The sequence below is a fragment of the Epinephelus fuscoguttatus genome, linkage group LG2, assembly GCF_011397635.1.
Source record: "Epinephelus fuscoguttatus linkage group LG2, E.fuscoguttatus.final_Chr_v1".
NCBI lineage: Eukaryota > Metazoa > Chordata > Actinopteri > Perciformes > Serranidae > Epinephelus > Epinephelus fuscoguttatus.
In genome coordinates, this window is record NC_064753.1 from 21,976,223 (window position 1) to 21,997,271 (window position 21,049).

Genomic DNA, 21,049 nt, shown 5'->3' on the forward strand with positions numbered 1-21,049 from the left:
TAATGAGAAGTTATAAGTCCTTCATGCAGAAAAACCTTTTTTTCAAAGCCCCATCGAGAGAAGGTACTACATTATCTGCTTGGATGATATACTGCAAGTTTTGCATTTTGCCACACTCAAGTGACCTTGCATTTTTATTGTGGAAATAATGTTGGACGTTAAATCAGCATAATTCACTTCTTCTATATCACAATATCCACTGCAATGTTCATTATGCCCCAAACACTTAGTTAAAAAGCTAAAATGTGGCTAAACAATCACTGCCTCAGTTTCAAGTTTTAACCAAGAGCTCAAGCTCCTTACTGTAAGATATACTGGAGACATCTGACATGATTATATTGACACCACACAACAGCTCGTGATTGTAAGATGACAAATGAAAAAAACACTATATGTAAAGTAGTATTTCCAAGCTCATGTCAAACCCATTCAGAGCCTAGAGAGAGGATAAGTGTTTACTGGGTCAAATGCTGAATATAAACAAGCACTCCAAATACCTGATTCAGAAACATTTACCTCCCAAGTGGCAGGAAAAATGCTCTGACCGTGTTCTCCATAGCTACACCACAACCACCACTCATGGCTGACACTACAAATACAGCAACTGCACCTCCACTTTCTCCCTGCAGCAAACATCAATAAACCTCATCCACATCCACGAACACAAAGTCTGTCTATCACACAGTCCAAACTCCTTACCCTGGGATCTTTTTGAAGACGGACTTGTGTCCCCCTGTGGTCCGACAGCGATCTCTTCACCACTGTACGATGCCGGAAGTGATAATAATCGCCAAATACCTGAAAAGACAAAGAGATATGAGAAGTTACCACATGAGGGTGTTTGACTTTGTAATCTGATAATACCCCCACATCTGACAATAGCCTAAATGAAGTATGAAATTACTGTGGTCACGCTAGCTCTCTACCGCTAAACCACTATGTCAAAATGGCATAGTGGTTGAGGACAGGGGACAATAATGCACAAAGCCATGAATTAAACAAGTTAGATAGCTGTACTCAGTTTGGATACTTGGCTCATGATGCAATAAAAATGGAGACCCAGAAACAAGTATGTAAACCTTCACACTAGTTACGCAGAAAAATTGGGCCGATTTACAAGCCTGGATCGAAACATGTAATGAATAAATGAACAGATGCATACAGTAAATCCATTATTTATGATTTTTTTCCCTGTTAAGTCTACAGCACTGTTAACTACAGCATCCTACCGCATCAAATAACCAAAAGCAGCAGCATTAAAGATTTTAGAGGTATCATTATATTGGACTCATGTTACAGTAAGCCCTGTGTAAAAACCTTGACATTTAGATTGCCCTTTTCTCTCTATAGCAAACGTCTACTCAGGTGGTAGGGGGTTAACAAATCTCTCCCCATCCTCGCCGCCACAAATCATTTTCTCTTCATTTCTCTGCATTTTGCGGTGCCAAGTGAAGCTAATGGGCTGCATTAGTCAGTAAAAGGTATGTTCAGAATTAGAGAACCTATTTCATTTTCCCTCTCAATAACCCTCTCTAACGCCTGATACCACCACGCTGACTTACACATTCCCCTGTGGGAAACCCAATACAGGACCCATAATCCTCTGTGCTCAGTCCAGTTATTACCACTGTGTAATCAAGGTCATTAATAGAGCAGTGAGCAGTGACACACTTTACTTTAAAGAATATATTGTGTGAGCAAAGAAAAGTGCTCCACATCACAGCTGGGGATTTGAAATAGGTGGTGTGACTCTACACGAGTGCTGAAACAACTACCCAATTCATTGATTGACAGAGAAAACAATCTAATAAACCATTAATAATTCTAATTATTTATCAAGTAAAAGACCAACAGTTGATCTCAAATTTAAATTCTTTAGGGGTGTTTATAGATTGATTATTCAATTGAAAAAACAGATTAACTGAGTGTGGAAAAAATGTAAGTTGCAACCTTGTACACACAACATCTATTTCACGTCTGTCCGTCCTGAAAGATGGATTTGTCCTCAGTTGCTCTTTCTGAGCTTTCTTCCATTTTTTTCCCTGTTAAAGGTTGTTAAGCCCTCCGGGGCAAATTGCAGCGGTTGTGCTACATAAATAAAATTGAACTGAATCGAACCCCAATCTAGATAAAGGGAAACAGAGTTCAAAGAAACATTTTTTACTTTTAAATACTGTGTTTAGCAGCTGACCAATCAAACTTCTATGAGGTACTCAGGTGGCGTTAACGGCTCCATATGCTCTGAATTGTTAACATTTTCACTAAAGAGAAAATGGGAAAATGCAGCTAGACTGAGTCATGAACGGATTTTTGTGTGCAGAGCTGTGCATGAATTATAGGCAACATGAACATATATGAGGGTGTGGTGAAAGAAAAGAGAACAAATTATCCATATTTGTTTTCAACAGACTGGGATACTTTGTGTCCCGGCAAAGGTTGTTGTAGAGCTGAGGTACTACAATGTGTACCGCATTCCTTCACTCTAAAAAGAGTCACGGTTCAGTCTCCCCAACCTCCTCTGCTCCCATTTAATCACAGTAAACAGGCCGATTCCAGCCGGGCTGACACAAAAAGCCCCTGCACACAAAGCCGGTGGACAATAGGGAGGCAATAACCAAGAGGGAAGACACACTTTACAGTGATATCAGAAGTGGAACCACCACCACAACCGTCTGCGTGTGTGTGTGTGTGTGTGTGTGTGTGTGTGCGTGCGTGTGCGTGCGTGCACGTGTGCATGTATGTGAGAGTGACTGAGTGAGTTAAAACCATTAAAGAACAAGACCAAAAAGAAAATGCAGGATACAAAAAGGGGATAAACGCTGACATTCAGAGGCATTAGCTAAGCTGACTGGAGCTTCTCTGAAGAAGAGAAGAATAAGAGTAGGTAGTGGGACCATTGTGTTAGCCCAGATAAGAGCCTGGGAGGTGGGACACTGATCAAAGACATGGGTGGAGAGTGACGGGGTTCATTAAGCAACTCTAAATAACACTAACGCCGGTGAAAAGATATACTTGAAACAAAAGCATTGATGGTCGATTCATCCGGTTGGCCAGTGTGTTCCAAGATGATGTATCACTGTGCCAATTCTGGTGATGGGAGGGATTTTATTTTTTTAGACGTGATATCTGACAGACAACATAATGTCAGTTTTCCTAAGCTGCAACAAAGCACTTTGAGAGAATTAAAAGAAGAGAGAAAAAAAAAATCAGGGTTTCGGTGTCAGAAAATTAAATCAAAGCGAAACAACTTCATTTGAAACTCATCATTCTGTTTGAAATTGCATTATGCAATTCACTGGAGAAGACACCGACCCCGATATGTCCACCGGCAGCAGTATCAACAGATTGTGGTGAAGCCACAACACATGCTGCGTTTTCATTAAAAAAAGGGCCACATTTAGTTTTCGTGTTAATTGCAGTCTTTGCTTTTACGTACTGCAATCTGAAAAGTGCGGCAAGCTCACAAACATCTGGAGGCTTTCAAAGTAATGTTGGGTAATGTAGCAAATCACGATCTGACGGGAAATTTGGGTGCATTAGAAAATAATGTCTGAAATGTTTTACACAGGACATACTGATGTACAACTATACACAGTACTCGTCGCTTGTCTGACATGATTACTTCCTAAAACTTTAAGTCCACACTTCTACAACAGAATGGACACTTGCAACAACTAAAACAACCTCAATATAAGCACAAATCTCGACCAAGTGGACAGAGATCTGTTCCAAGACAGACCAAAAAAACCCTTGTACCTATGCACAAATGCATGGATGTACACATACAGGGACAGAGGTCACCTCACATTCAAAACAGCTCAACTGTTTCAAACATATGCAAACACACACACACATCAGTTAACCTCATCCAGCAACATGAAGCCCATTCCAGTACTGCTAAATGTCTACCCCTTGCAGCTCAATCATCATCTGGCAATCAGCAACAACACTTAAGAGCTTATGTTTTGGAGCATTTAATCTCAGGACTACAATGTTTCAGCGAGGCTTAACTGCTTTCCACTGGAAAAAAAAGGGCCATTTACGACAAAGACATTCAGATGGAAAAAAGGATGTGGAAACAAACGGATCAGGACTTGTGAGTGACCATTACTGATGCGATAAGCTGGGCACTGATAGAGCAGAACAGGCTTAACCGGTGCTCTCTGAGTGGCCTATTACTGAAGTGAGGCATTAATCCATCAACCTCATTAAAATGCGTGGTAACAGACAGTGGAAAATTACTGTCTGCTGGTTTGTTTGCCTGCCAAATTTACCTTGTGGGAAAGCACTTATCAAAAGGTCTGGTGTCTCATCTCCAGTGACTGTTGACACAATTATGTTTTACAAAGAGCCAAACAATGTCTGGAGACAAAGTGGGAGAGAGGTTTCAGGGCTGCAATACAGTGATATGAAACTGTTTTCCATATGGAGCCGTGACTGTCAAGAACAAAGCCTGCCGATTTTGGAAATTCCACTTGAGGAGACCATTAATGCCGTTTAACTACGGACACATCAATCACAACACATTTCACATCAATCACCACACATTTCCTTTCAGTTTTGATGCTTAACTGCATTTGATTTAGGGGCACTGGGATGTAGGGCATTACCAGATTTTTGGGTGCACCAGCAGGTTGAGATAAATTGAGAAAATGAGACTTACGCAGGCACAGGCGATATAGCCTCCTAAAATAGTTCAGCAACTTGTTTATATAATGAGGCTGGAGTCTAATTACTCAGTGCGGAGAATGGATAGGACAGGGGCACAGACTGCCACAGCGGCAGCTGGACATAACCGGCAGTTTCTTTTAAGGAGGGCAGAGCAGACCGAGCTGCCCACACACCTGAAAAATGGGCTTGCACAGCTGGTCTGCCTTTCTGCCAAACTACACTTAGTCATTACATGGTTTCTTCTCATTGTTTTCCCTCTCTTCTTTTTTCATCCCACAGCAGTCTCTCTGTCTCTCCTTACTGATTATCCCTGAGTTTTATTTAGCATCTATGTTGTGCGTACTTGATTAGAAGCTGAGCAAAATCAACAATTTTGGTCGCCTTAACACTGCAGAGGTGTACACAGGTGTCGGTGGAGTGTGCAGAATGTTGTACAAAAACATCTTAATCATGTAGGAATAAACTATTACATTTATGAAGCCGTATAAGGCAAATGCAAGCTACCTTATTTATAAACACACCGTCCATTCTCAACAAGCCGCCGGCCACATTCCTCGCCTGTGTTTATACAGTAAACACAGATTATGATTTTTGGCACAGTCCACGGTTTACCTCGATTGTTCTGAGGAAGTTAGATTAGTCCATTAAATGGTGTTGACAAAAACAAGTGGATTAAATAGGATGGTGAAATATGGCGCATTTGAGTGTGGAGGACGGCTGGGGCAGAGAGTCGACTTCGTGATAATTCAGCCATTCATTCATAATTCAGCCAGAGGGCCTCAGTTTAAGACCCTATAACATACAGTGGAGAACCTTGTTCAGTGTTTTGCAGCTGACTGAGGGCTTCAGTGCCATTTCTTCCTCTGGGAGGTCACTGAGTATCATGCGATCATCATGTCTCTATCACCAGACAATAAAACAGACAGACAGTCTAAAACTTTCAATACATCACTTATATTTTCTTGCAAAGTGATTTCTTGGTCTTATCCATAACAGATACATAAATTTTGTCCTTTGGTTGACATTGTTAAATGTCCTTTAGTCTGAACTCTTCTTCAGCCTTGTTGATCTGCACAGAAAATGAGTTATTCTGCTTATATCACATTGCATTATGCCATGTGCTCAGCTTGCTACCAGTCACTCACTCCCAGTTCCTGCACCATCATGGCTCCCAAATGAAATAACCTTCCCCCTTAGGTCAAGACTGTACAGTAGCAAAGCCTGAGGGCCTTTCTCTTTCAGCAAAACCCTTAAGTGCCACTTATCACTCTTCTCCTTGCACCTGACCTTGTTCTTGTCTCGCAATGCAGAAAAAAAATGTTAGAGAAAGGCTTCTGTTTCTTTACTTTTTCATGAATAGGGACTCAACAATCTTTTCTAAACTCAATTTTCACTCATTGTGTTGACCAATTTGAAATTTTTAGTCACCACTGTCCTGAAAACACTTGGCTTTGTGCAACGGTTCCTGAATTTCCATTTTGGCACTTCTCTGGAAGTGATACCAATTACAATCTATACCAGAGTTCAAGGTTTTCTCGGGGAAAAGAAATGCAACAGCTAGTTTGCAACATGGGAAACTCCACAGTTTAAAAACTTCATTGACATGTATTTGGTGTGCTCTTTGTTTCCACATACAAGCGATGTTCTGATTCAGAATGTCAAACATATGTTTTGCTGCCTTGTTGATCATTTGTCCATGTAAACTGTAGATTGTGTGCAAAGTTCTGAGGAATGCATTGATACTTTCCCAAAAACATTCAGGTAGAATTTTTGAAATCATGTAACATTTCCAGTAGAGAGCGGTTTGCTAATGCTAAATGGCTATATTTTATTCATACCAGTGTCATATTCTCTCTTTTGCTTCATCTGTTGGCCTCCCACTGTGCTGTAGAGCTCTTTTAAAAGTCACCACATTTAAATGTAAAAAAACCCAACCCTCAACTTTTTCAAACTGCATTCACCTACCTAACACTGCACAAACATACAAGTTTGTCAGTCTCACCATACAGTGTCAACTTTTCAATGGTGTGTATCCAACACATTCTGGTTTGTTAAACAAAGAGGAAAAACAGGACAGAACCTCAACCTTACAGGTTCTTACAGGTTCAGGTTATGGGAAGACTCATGCTCATGCTTCCTGTTAACTCTGCCTGTATAATTCCAGGGAAACATGATGTTTACTTGTTGGCAGCACTGGCAGAGCATCACTGTTGACAGACATTATACGGTAATGTGATGCAATACTGGCAATGCTCGTGATGTTTTACTACTTATTAACTTGTAGGTACACAGTAAATGTCAATGTTGCACCAAGACTGAGACAAACATTGCTTATATTTATGGCAAACCTCAAAATGAGCTTACAATGTAAGACCCTGTGCCAATACACTCCTTGTTCCTACCACTTAGCCACTACCTCTCTGTTTTACTTGTTCAGATCTAGGGGTAGGGTGTCCCAACTCTTCTTGGGATAAGGGGACAGGGCTAAGTGTAAGGGCTAGTTTTTAGAGGTTATGTTATGAGAAATCATTGGTAAGATGGCTGTACAAGCCAAAACAATTGTCTTTGGTAATAAAGATTTAAAAATTAATAGAACCATTGTATTATCTTAGTTTGATGCCATTGCAATGTATTATGGTCCTTTTCTTTATAACGAACATAGTGAAAGAAACTGCTAGTATGCTGATGTCTTGGTAGCTTACTAGCTAGTTAGCTAATATTTCATTGTTACTGCTGATTTGTGCATAGCAGTGTAGAGTTGGGCGATCTTGTCCATAGAGTGCCGAAGTCACGCCCCTTCCGGAAGAGCTCATGGGACCTTAGATTGTAAAAAATATGAATGGCAGTGAATGGGGAGAGCATTATTATTTTTTGTTCCCGTTTGAGTTGCGACATGAAATCTAAATATACTGTTAATGAATTTAAAACATAAATTTTAAGGTCAAGAAAGTCATACTTTGTGGTAAAACTGTTGAGATATAAGCTTTTTAATTAGAAAGACTCAAGAGTACACAGGAGGAGGTTGCGTATGTGACGTCATAGCTTTCGCTCACTTCCTGCAGCTTTGCCTCCCCGCTGAAATTCCACTGTTTTATGATTAATTGATTTATGATTGAAGATGTCTGTGTGTTCTGTGCCAGGTTGCAGTCACTCCAAGCTGCTGGAAGCGAGCGAAGGCTATGACGTCACATAAGCGACCGCCTCCTGTGTAGTTTTTCTAACTACGTTTTTTCAAAAGCTTATATCTCAACAGTTTTACCACAAAGTATGACCACGCGCAGGGTCACGGTCATTACGCGTCGCCGTGGCAAGGACAGAAGACAAGAAGAGAAGACGGCGCTGGTATCGAAGAAGAAGAAGAAGAAGAAGCTTTATAAAGCTCTTTAACATGTAATGGCTCCTTAATTAGCAAGTTGACTTTACATAGACGGCATATCTTTTCAATTTCTCCTGACATTGTGTTGTTTGGTTTGTTCACCGCTCCGCGACATGTACGTTAGTGTCGAGCGGGTGGAGGCATTGACACCCCCCCACCACCACCACCACCAATAATAAAACAATAGGATAGGGGACAGGGCTAAGAAACATGAAATGGGAATGGGCCAAAAAGTAGATTATTTGTTTGCCTATAATTACTGATAAGCCTACGGTATGCTCCATCCTCCTTGGGTCTCTGCATTAATTCAACGACTCATCCACTGCAGCACACCTCTACTTTATGTAGTGGATGAGCATATAAAAAGTTACAGTGTCATGGCAGAACAGCTGCAGGGCTGTTAGCTCATGGGTCGATGAGAGTGGTCCTCAGATGACTAACTCTTCACTGCAAGGTCTTTATGGTGCTGCGAGGGTAAAGTCAGACAAGCAAAAGACAGCAGACATACGCAGTTACGTAGGCCTTACAACACTACAGCCATGGCTGCACAGATTCAGTATGGAATAACAATTATAGAAATGTCAATACATGCAAGAAGCAGACAGGCAATCTCTCTGTGCTCAGTTGTTTTCCACTGTTAGAAAAAGACAACATGGTCATGGGTATTCAATCATGGTTATGGATATTTTCCCTTTAGTTTTTTTAGTCTCCAATGGGTTTTTTTTCTCAAAATCCATCTTTGAGAAAAGTGAAACACATATTGATGTGGTAAAGGAAAGAATAGTCACGACCCTTCAGCCTGTGATCGAACACTCTCACTCCCCCGCTGGACCAGAACTGACTGACTCTGTGAGATATGAACTTTGGCCTCAGGGTGGAGTCAGATGTCATCCCGAAGAATCGGTCTATCCTGAGCACAGCTACAATCAGCAGGTGGTGGAGTGAAAGGGTTTCTGACAGAGTCGGTCTGACCTCGGTCTGACATGTTTTTTTTTTTTTTTTAAATAACCTCTTAGAAGCAGAGATGTGCTCCTTTAGACAAGAGCCAACTGTGACCAGGAGGAACTCTTCCAACATTTTGTTAGAAAAATCATTTTGCTCGCCTCAATATGTGTCTAAGCGGTAAAAGTCTCATTTGTTAAAGCTTGAGTAGGATGTTCCTGTGCTTGGGTCACATTTGCAGAACAGGTAATCATTTTCACGAACTTTATTTCAACACGAGATTTTTAAAAAGTCTTCATAGTTTTGATCATGGTGTGATTTAGCTTTGCACTCATGGACTTTCTATGAGCCATAGCCTGACATAAATTGAAATATCATTTACATGACTTCAGACAGAGCTGTTACAAGAAAGTAGTTACATTGACTCAGTGGCTTCATTCACTATGGTTGACATCATATCAGTTTACAGCCATGAGAATGCTGTTGGTGCAGTGGCACCAAAAATGGATTTGCCCCCCAAAAACAAAATTGATGAAAATTAATTAACATTCATTGGAAACAATAATGTAGCAGTAAGCCATTAATGACAGTAACAGTTTGTGTCATGCTATTCACATGACATGACCTCACTATCCAAAATGTCCATGTCCACTATAACAAATTGTTTACTGTTGCCATGGTGTTCAGCACCACAGACAGTGTACAAGCACTCTACATAGTCAAGCTGTGCCTTTATAATATATGAGTGTTGTTAAGCATTTATATGCTTGCCGGTTAAGTATCTCCCCACCCCTCATTCCTCAAGAAAGGGTCAATTCCTCAGCTATCTTATGCAATTTGGTGGTCCAATAAAACGGTCGACCCTGTAAGAGCGTAGTTAGGCTTTAACTATAAATGATGTGGCTTTCAAAGAATTTGTCTGCTGGTCTTGATAGACATCACGTTGCCCTGAAAAAGAGGACAGCAAGTCTGCACACAACTTGAGCTTTTCTTCAAGTGCCTCCTGAATCTGGAAAGTCAGCTGAAGGTTTTGATGTACAATAGGCAACAGCCTTCACTACAAACAAAAAAAAGTCGAGTGCAAAATGTGAGTCACCAACAGCACTTGATGTTTTCCTTCCTCATCCAGTCAAAAACAGTGTACATCCATGTTTCTGCTACAGCTTGCCTTTCTGTGTGTGTATTAATTTATTTATTTCTTAAGGCAGTGGTGGTAGCAGTAACATTGTTCATTACTGTCCAAGCAGCATTTTATTTTCATTAATATTTAAAACTCAGTAATTTATTTTTCTGTAATCACCTCCCAGGCTGCTGCATTGCCTCTGCACACATGGAAAACCCACTGCAATAATCTAATGCAATGTCCTTCAATTGCAAAAGTCTTCAGGCATAACCCGTTCAGAGAACGACAGATGATCTAACTCGTGGTCCTCTAAAGGGATTTGATGTATTGAAACCTTTTAACCTTTAAGTCGCCCTCCGGACTCGTTTTACAGTATGCAAAAATACTGAAATATGATTAATACTTTGTTTAACCTGACTTTCCGACATAAACAGTTTGGGGGAAAAAAATCTGAAAGGGGCTGAAAGCAGACCTACCCTTTATCCATCATTAAGAAATTCTGGAGCTGACCTTCGACCTGCCATTCCATTGCTGCTTGAGCTGGGTTTTGCTTTCTGCTTTCTCCTGTGTTGGCACAGCGCTACTGGGGCTAGACCAGTGCCAATTGGCCAAACTGTTTTCCCAGGATGGCTAAGGCCTGACCTTTCCTTCCATCCCTCATACTCATTGCCTTTGGTGGTTGGATTGGTTAGGTTTAGTAATGTGAAGCAAGACTGGTTAGGTTAAGAATATCAGGGTAAGCTATTCAGAAGCAGAGTAAGGTAACATAGGGACAGTCATACCTTCACCATTCTAGGGAAAAAACTTGCAACTGGTTGACCAGTGAAAGAGCAGTGTGCACTAGGATGGCTAAAATTGGCGTAATAGGGAATATAGGAGAGATTCAGCCATACATGTATGAGCCTCAGTCAGACCCAGACTCAGATGAGGAGTCTGTTGTGCTCTTGACACAGAGATAGTGAAACCATTAGAGGCATTTGGCCTGCACTCTCACAGTATTTTACTGATGTTGGTCCGAAAGGTTTAAACAGACCTAGGCAAAAAAAAAAGCTTTTAAATATGCTGCCTTTCTTCTTAGAATAATTTATAGAAGATTACTATGGTGGAATTTAAGTCAATTATAAAGGATCAAGAAAATAGCACGCTTAGTCAATGTGATTGCTACACAAATTCTGACTAAAATCATTTTAGCTAACTATTTTTTTGTGTTGCTTTTTGACTAGACGTTGTGCTTGTTTACTCATGGTGTGTGACAGTTGTGCTAGTCTGGTCAGATCTGAAATCTCAATGAATGTGAATGTGTGTGACAAAAAGTTATTCCCATAAAAGTTACCAACTGTAGCTTAAAGAACAGGGATCTGCTAATTACAGCAGCTGTGTGCTATAGTGGATTTACTATGCTTGAAGAGGATGCAACTTTAGAATAGCGAAGCTGTGTGGCCTGGTATGTGTTAAACTACCAGTGAATTATTTATCAGCACGACCTCACTTTCGAATGGTGAACATACATGTATTCTCAGTTAGAAATACCTAAATTAGAGTTTTTTGGACACTACGAACACTTCAAGGTTTTTGTTTTGTTACATAAGAATAGACCATATTCATTAAAGGGATAGTTCAACATTTTGGCAAATTCGCCTATTGCCGTAATCCCTATAGTAACACGAGTAGGTACATTACCTTTAATTGTCAGTGCATGCTGTTCTGAGATCGGTGGGACAGAGCTGCCAGCTGAAATGGAGGAAAACGGTACAGGTCCCTCTCTCCCTCAAAACTAATCAAATATACCATCAAATGACTCCAAAACGCTCTAGTGGACAACACATGGCTTGTGCATTCCCCACACTATGAAATAATAATGTATAATTAAGTTTAAGTTTAAGTTTAATTAATTAAGTAACATTACGACACATGAAGCAAATACTCGGAACTACTTTCTTGAGTAAACCACTGGGCGGAGTGACACAGTGCGCAGCTGAGACAGTGCCGTAGTTATTGCTTGTAGCCATTTGCGGTATCGTCAGCTGGACGCACCAGAAAGTTTGAGGAAAGTATACAAGTGTTTTTGTAAATCATGGTTTACACATGCATTGTAAAAGGTTGCAGTAACAAGCCGAAGACATGGAGCAAAGTGAAGTTTCACGTAGTTCCAACCAGTAATATGGACAGGATGAAACAATGGCTATTTGTGCTGACATCGACCTCAACACGCCTGTGGAAATGGTCCGAAAAATGTTTATGTGCTCCTGCCATTTTTTACCGGAGGACTACGCTGAAAGGATGGAGCGCAGAAGCTCAGGAATGGCTCAAATGCTTTTCTTCAAAGATACTGTCATACCATCTGTCGGCATCACACAACGAGCAGACTTGGTAAGTGATCGTTATGTATTTTGCTCAGCTAAATATGTTGTTGTGGTTATGTTATGGATAAGTGCTTGCCCAGAGCATATAGTGAAGTGACTCGCATTACTTCTCATTGTTGGGAATAAACAGACTGCTAGGGAACATTTTATGATGTTGTTCCCTCAGGAGTTGTGGTGATTTATGAGTGTGGAGTTAGCATGTTCTCCCCGTGTTCCGGTGATTATTTTGAGGCGTACTCTACATTTATATTGCACAGGTGTACCTAATAAAGTGGCCAGTAAGCCCCACATTTACACCACCAGCTCTGGGTCTCCCCTCAGCCCCTGGTTGCTCGGCAGCCTCAGCCTCTCTTCTTGCTCTCTCTTCGTCTGTATATTCTGGCTTCTTCTCAACAAACTTGTTGTTTTGATGACGGGAGTAACTGCACTAAACATACGCTGTTTGAAATCACTCCGCCCAGCAAGTACTGTATGTCTGGAATGTAGTTCCAGCTCTGCATTTGGCTACAAAACAACTCTGTCTCGTAATATTACATTATTATAGCGTGGTGAATGTGTAAGCTACAAGTTGTCCACAAGAGTGTTTTGGAGTCATTTGATGGTGTATTTGATTAGTTTTGAGGGAGAGAGGCACCTGTACCGTTCACCTCCATTTCAGCGGGCAGCTCTGCCCCACCGATCTCAGAACAGCACAAACTGACAATTAAAGGTAATGTACCTACTCATATGACAATAGGGATTACGGCAATAGGCGAATTTGCCAAAATGTCGAACTATCCCTTTAAGCGTTGTTAAGGGAAATGACAATTTTTGTTGCACTACCACCTTATAAGACCCATAATAAGCAAAGAATATTAAGATCGTAATTCATGTTTAACAGCTTCCTTACTTTTTACTAACAAGCAGTAATTATGAGGTTATTGAGGGAAAACGCTAAGTTAAATAGTCTTGTAGTTGTAGGATATGGTCATGCGGAATAAGACATTAAAAGGTGCTTTATAATGAAAAATAAAGAACCAATATGCTTCTGATGTGCAAGCTAATGAGCAAAATAGATAATGGTGAGTATGTGTACCTTATATAAAGTGTTACCATAAATATAAAATGAGAAGTAAATGGTCCAGTGGTCTGCTGTGTAATCAGTGTCACAGAATCTCTAATCGCACTTGTCTGATAAATCTGCAGGAGCTGGAAACAAACAATTTTTCATGACCAGTCTGCTGGAAATCAAAGGTCGCCCTATTAGAGTCATATGAACGGTGAAGAGATAATCTCTCCAAACACGTCGTCGACTCTCATGCAGATGCCTTGATGAGCTCATCCTCATTAGTGGAGGAATTCAACTGCATCCATTGCTAGTTACCCCAGTTTGTGTGTGTATGCGTGTGTGTGTGTGTGTGTGTGTGTGTCTGTGTGTCTGTGTCTGTGTGTGTGTGTCTGTGTGTGTAAAGGAGAGACAGCTAAACTAAGATGGAGGAAATTGGAGAGGGACAGGGAGGAAGCAGGTTTTTATCACGAGGGAGGCAGTTCTATCACTGAGAGTGGAAACTGTATGATTGCTTTTGACGCCATAAGGGAATACTAAATCTAATCTGGGCTTTGAATCTGTATTAAACAGTACAGTAAAAATGACCAACACCTAGTTTAAAAGGCAAAAATCTACTCTTTTAAAGTGGGGATAGCGGGGAGGCATTTTGCACTCCTGGTTTGTTTTTGTTTTCACAGTGTGCTGATTTAATTATTACCCACTTTTGGCATGATTCTGCTTTCAAAAAATTCCCAGTCCACACCTTTAACAAACTGGGGGTTTAAAGAAATCCCAGTTTACACAACCAACATCCTGCTGGTGCCAAGCTATGTGCCCAATACAATAACAACCCAATGATTCTTTTAACAGGTTGATCAACATTTTGGGAAACACATTTACACCTTGTCTGCATGTTAGCAGTTAGCTTAGCCTAAAGACTGGATCTGTTCATATCTAATAAAGTGTTTGTTTAACTTATAAAAACTTAAAACTACCCAAAATATCAAATTATTTCTTTGAGGTTTCAGAGCGCGACCATTTGCAAAGAGTAAACTTTAAACAATTAAATCAACATACTGTTAAATGCAATGCATGTAAACATGTTTAATTTCCTCCCTTAAACTGTTGTTTGTGAGTATGCATGTAGCAACTGTAGAAAATCACTTTGACTAGTGGAAGATGATAATGCTCAAATGAAAACAAAAAAAATCAAAGGGAATCAAAGAATGTGACACGAATCAAAGGAACATCAAAGAACATCACTTATATATGGCACACAATATATCCACGGGATGGATTTGCCTCAAAGTTGTTTTTGCTTTTGGTAAGTACAGAGCGACAGTGATGGGAAAGACAGAAAAGATTTACCATGAATTCATTGGCATTTTAACTGCTTCTCAGCCCCCAGGGCCCCCTGCCAGGAGCGCTGGAATAAACGCCATTATATAAGTAGACATGAAAGCACGCTGCATAAAATCCTGGGCTGGACAGAATTAATGTGCACTGATGAATAAGCATGAGCAGTGATATTAATACATCGGTGAATCTCGAAGTGCAAGCAGAGCCGCAGATTACAGCACTGAATTAGATGATTAGGCTGAAATTTTTCAGTCGCATCACCTGATTTCTATGTTTCGCTTTAAAAATTGATCACTTAAGAGGTTTCAGTTTAGGAGATATACACAGAGGTAAAGTCCTTGACGATGAGTTTGACAGTCGAATCTGGAGCTTTTTCTATAAAGTTAACAGTGCGTTTAAGCTGAGGTAAGAGCACTTGGGCTGTTAATGCAAAGAGTGCGAGGGCACATGTACTGTAACTGTGAGAGGCTTCTTTTCAAATATAACATCTCATTAATAACCTGTTGCGTTTATCCCCACCTTTCCTCTCTCTCTTACTCTAGCACGCACGCACACACACACACACACACACACACACACACACAGACACACACACACACACACACACACACACACACACACACACACACACACACACACACACACACACACACACAATGAAGACGGTGCAAAAGGTGATTGCCAGTGGGACAGGAGCTAATAAGATTTAACTCTGGTGTCTAATTTTATCTCCCCTCTTTGCTCCTATAGAGCACTGACAGGGCACTGCTACTGGACAGAAATACCAAACAGGCTCTTCCGACCTCAATGAAGGGCCACAGGGGCCATTAAAGAAGCTGCACTCTCTTAATTTCCTAACAACTCTCCATCTAAAACATTTCCATCACTGTCTTCTCCCTCCACCGAGGACTGGGCACTTTTGTCTCCGCACCCACCACAGGTAGCCAACCCTTCTGCACTTCGATTTAATGGACTGTCATGAAGGTCTCTCAAAGGTCCACAGCAGCAGCATTTTAAGAGTGACTTTGAGAAAATTGTGAAGAGGACATAGTGGTCTCATATTGGTAGGTGAAGGCCATTTCCTTTTAATGAAAAAAAAAAAAGTTCTTCCATTTTTGTTGTAGTTGAGATTTTAGAGTATTTGGCATTTTTGTTGGGTAAAAGGAAAGAGATAGATCAAACTGACAAAGATAGTGTGCATATGTCAACTTTATGCTGTAGAAATACTGTATTTTTCTTATCATTGCTGGTTTGGTTACTCCAACATGTCCCTGCTGCACACCGCTCACATGAAATTGAGCCACAGCCTCATCCTACTGTTGCCAACGCCCGAGGCTGCACACATTACAGTCTGTGATCCCCCTCACTCTACAAAAAGCCTCCAACTCATTGTACTCCTCCTCTCGCACTGAAGGTGAAGTGGGGTGAAAGAAAGACGGATCACAAAACAAGATCCACCGCACAGATGGAAGAGGGGAAGCCCTCCAAGACTGTTTGTTACCGCTGTTTCCACGGAGATCAGTTAAGGTTCAGTTTTGACAATGCGGTATGTTGTAGGAGGGCCAGGAGGGTAAGAGATTGTGATAAAGTATTTGGTTCACACAAAAAAGACAAGGATTTTACGGGCTGTTTTTTTAAACTAGCAAAAATAAAATGGGTGATTCGTGCAGGAGATTATCTTCAGGAAGGAAAAACAAATTATTCTCTGTCCTGTATTCTTTTACAGCGCCACAAGCCTTTTCAAAACATGACACCAACCAGACATAGCTGATCTGGTATGGTATGCATAGCGCACCTCAACTTGGTTATTATGGAAAAATTGTAAAGCACGTCATCCTGGCTGAATGACCGGCTGCCTCATCAGTCACCACTTATCTGTGCTGCTATTGTCTTGCTTGAGGACAGACTACAAGCTGGAGCTTTCTGCTTCTATAATGTTATCGCAAAGCTCTTAATTTGGACAAAATCCTTTTGCTGCTTCTTCCCCAGACTTAATGGTGAATTTGATCCAATAATGAGTACCTGGTGCCTTTTAGGCCACTACACACACAGACACACACAGACCTTTTCTCCTCCTCCTGCACAAATCTGTTCCAACATCAATTTCACAGATAAATGTGCAGAAATAAGCGAGAAATTGATGTCGCCAAAAATTGATCCTGTTGACTGCTCACACAGAAAAGTACTGAAATACGCCAACACACAAAAAAAGGTTATGAAATTTATATATTTTTCAACAATACTTCCTAAAACCTGTCCTTGCCCTTTGTTGAGGGGAGGGTAGTCTACACAATGTCATCAGCCCAATGAGCCGGATCATCAGCAGTGCATAAACGCACATTACGGGCACACCCATTTCCCAGCTACCTGGTAGAGATTACACTTTTTAAGCTCTGCGCACACATCAAAGTTTCCCATAAATGAACTGCATCACAACTGTGAACAGCACCATGAAACAGCCACAGACCATTTCTGAAAGCACTTTCGATATGTATCTGTTGAAAGAAACCAAAGGACATCCTGTAAGTAAAGGATCATTTCCCTGAATATCTCAGTCATCTTTAAAGTTGTTATCGCAGGCAAAGCATGTCATACCCAGGTCTGATGTGGCATGTAATGGTTGCCTGGAATTTATAGAATCTCTCTTTGACGCCCTGACATTTAAAGGACGGATAATAATCACAGCTGCATACAAAATGTAAATGTACGTGTGGGTCCCGGTTTTCTTTACTCTCACACACGTACATGGGAATGCTTGCCTGTTCTCATTCCCACAGCATCAAATACAGAAGCCTGGTCAGTGGCTGTCGGCATCTAATTCTAATGCAGAAGTCTCTCTCTAGCGTCTGTATGAGACATATCAGGCTGTCAACTAACTCCAATTATAAACCCATTCACGGCAATAAAGTACTATACAGAGCGAGAAAGTCCAAGTAGGGTGGGAAGGACAGAGGAGTGGTGGAAGGGAAGGGTCAAACAAACACAAGACTTTCAACCAGGAGGCTGCTGTTCCTGTCCTGTGTGAAAGGTTGAGTTGTTTTTTGGGTTTTTCTAAACTACCTTACGTAGTTAATGTCACTTGACAGATGTGTCACCATACATTTGCAACACATTTGTCACGTGAAATTTGTGTATCAACCTAACTAAGCAGTTTTGTTGCCTAAACCTAAAACAGTTTTGGTGACATGTTTCCTGTGAACACTAAAGTTTATTTAAGGCACTATGCATGTATCAAGTGGAAATTGACACTAGAGGGGTATCTAGAGCGTCATAGTTTAAAGCATAGGGACCCTGACCAAGCTGCCATATTTGACGAGTTGAGAATGAGAAAGTGTTGAGGATGCACATGCACGTGGGTAACACAATATAGAGTCCTGCCAATCATTTAATACTATTTAGCTTATCGATAGGTGCTGTAATGAACCAACAAACATGGCAACGTGCATGCAAAGGCAGGTAAGAAGAAGACTGTCTACATGTAAACACAGATGTAAACGATATAGGACACTTAATTGGGGGAAAAAAAAAATCACTCGTCACATTTGTTAGACCTCAAGGGTACACACGCAATGCACTGTTGTGAGAAACACAATGTGAAACAGAAAAAAAACTTGGCAAACTTTGTTTACAAAAAACCTCCACGGGGCACCTTCAAGTTGCTATCTGCAAAATGGGTGCAGCAGTGAAACAGATGAGTTAATGAAACATAAGGTGCAGTTTGTCCTTGCAGCTTGAATCAAGGCTGCGTGGTAATGCAGGTAATGCCCTGAGAATAATGAGCTAACGTTAATCAGTATGGTACTCTTTTACTTACAATGAAGCTGAGTGAAAATACTGTCAACAGCAATTAAGTGGAACCGAAATTAGCTGAAAGCACTGAGTCCATTTCAGAGAAATTGGATTGGGCTTTCAATGGGTCATCATGGTTTATTTCCCCTATCATTCTCTAATCTTATGAAAGCAAATCAACACAGAAGTCGCACGCAAACTGGGTCCAGCTGCTGCCGTACACGCCGTAACGCTTTGTTCCTCCTTATCTGAAATTGATGTGTTCATTTATGTGGGTGAATGTCGACCAACAAAATTATTCATAATTTCCATTCCCTAGGCAGTATGAACAAATGAGCTCCTCCAACCAAATAATTCAGCAATCGGGGGAAGATATGTTGAATGCAGTTACGACACAGAATTATTCATAGTAGACAGCAGCGCGGAGCAAAACAACTCTGCCCTCTTCTACATTATGAGAATGAAAAGCAGTCACTGCCTTGTCAAGGAACATTAAACTCATATGACATGGCTGCCTTTATTTCAGCTCCCTGTCAAATAAAGCTGCGCTGGGTCCAGCATAAAAATAATATCAATCAGACACACGCTCCAGACAGTGGAAGGTGAAGAGACATTAAGCAGTTTGTTGCCTTGCATATTATATGTGAACCTAGCACAAAAGCATTATATTCAAGCCCTATATTAATACAGTTTATGTAACATATCATGAGTGCAGAGAGAGCTGTGCGTGCAAGATGAATTACCAAAAGCGATTATGACCGCAGTATGCATCTCGCTCAATTGACTAACTTCAATGTCAGACCACAGGCCCTCGCAAGATGCGTGCAAACTTTGTACCTCTGAGCTGAGCTATTTTGAGTGAATGTCTTGTTGGGGTATATTTCAGTCCAACAATCTTTGGAGCCAGCTGTTTTAGAGAGACTGAAGTTCTCATAAAAGTGAGCACAGATAATGACTTTTTACAGTTTGGGAGCGGCTCTGTGCTTGACCTGATTCGATCAATTAAAATGCACAGATGTTCATTTTCCCAGTGGTTTCATCAGCCCCTGCACTTTGGATATACAGCACTGTTTGGATGTTGTTGTCTCCGAAATGTCCACACTCTCGACTGGGAAGTGCAGTAAACTTCTTGTAACTTAATCCATCCTCTGTGCTCATGGTCTTTTCTTCAGTGACAACAGTCTGGCTGTTAGATATCATGTCAAACACACCTTGAAAGGACAAAACAACTCACAACAACATAATGAGAGAAGTCTCTAGTGTGTTTGGCACAGATCTAAATGGGACACTGGTAAAGGATAGCAGACACAACTGTCTTGCTGAATGGGTCCTCAATGAAACGGGATGTGCTACAAGTCGTCTGAGCACAGACATCGAGCCATTCCACATCCCTACCTCCTCCTCAATCTCACTCGCAGCAGGCGAGAGTGAAAACAACAGAGCCGAGCATAACACAATGACTGGGTACTGGCAGTGACCTTACAGCGCCATCATTTCATCCTGTGGATACTTTATTTTTCCCACAGGGAGTTTAGATTGTCACAGCATCAACGCAATACAGAGATGTACAGATAAACCTCAAATCAAAGTCCCGAAACTCCGCTGCTTCCACTGTGCAATACCATCATGACATCATATAAAAATACACCACTTCAGATCATTCTATATTTTGCTGCACACATTTAAATAAACAAATGTAAACAGTGTGAATGTGAGCGTGAATGGTTGTTTGGAATTCTGCGGGCACAGATTTCCTGTGGACCTGGTAATGAGACAAGGCGATACAGTTATCCACACGTTCTACATCACAAAGTAAATAGCCAAATGTAAACTCAGTTACTGTGTGGAATGTAATTAAAACACAAAAGGCTGATCACCAACAGTACATGCGTCTAGCCATGCCGTGATGACAACGGATGAAATCTGACAGTGAACTCTGAATCAAAACCCACGCAGTAGGCATTTATAGCAGGACTCCCGTTAAACCCCCTCCACACCCATGGTCCACCCACACAGCTGTTTTCATTTATGTCTCCCGATTAGATCTCTTCTCAAGTCTGCGTGGGCGTGTACAAACTGTGATGAAGTAACAGCTTTCTCACTCTTGTGTTAGTTTTAATGCACCTGTTAGGGTATGACAATTTACACCATTATAACTGTTGTAAATTCAGAGTTGTGGTGGCATCAAAAAATTCCAAACATATCTATAAATCTTAATTTGTAAAGTAAAATATAAAGTAATTAACTACAGCTGCCAGATGAATATAATGTGTGTTTGTACTTCAATACAGTACTGGAGTAAATACACTTGGTTACACGCCACCACTGTTCATAATGACACATGCAGGGATGTATCTACAATAAAAAAGGGAGGGTAAAAATACTACGCCTTTCCATGT

General features: G+C 40.9%; 1 protein-coding gene across 4 annotated transcripts in view; it reads right to left on the minus strand.

The window, feature by feature from the left end:
• Positions 1–21,049, minus strand: part of furina (furin (paired basic amino acid cleaving enzyme) a) — a 108,955-nt gene that overhangs the window by 54,958 nt on the left and 32,948 nt on the right. For all 4 annotated transcript variants that reach the window (XM_049592728.1, XM_049592734.1, XM_049592742.1 and 1 more), the window contains exon 3: positions 700–798. In XM_049592728.1, coding sequence (XP_049448685.1) covers positions 700–798 — 99 coding nt within the window. The remainder of the gene's footprint in view (positions 1–699; positions 799–21,049) is intronic.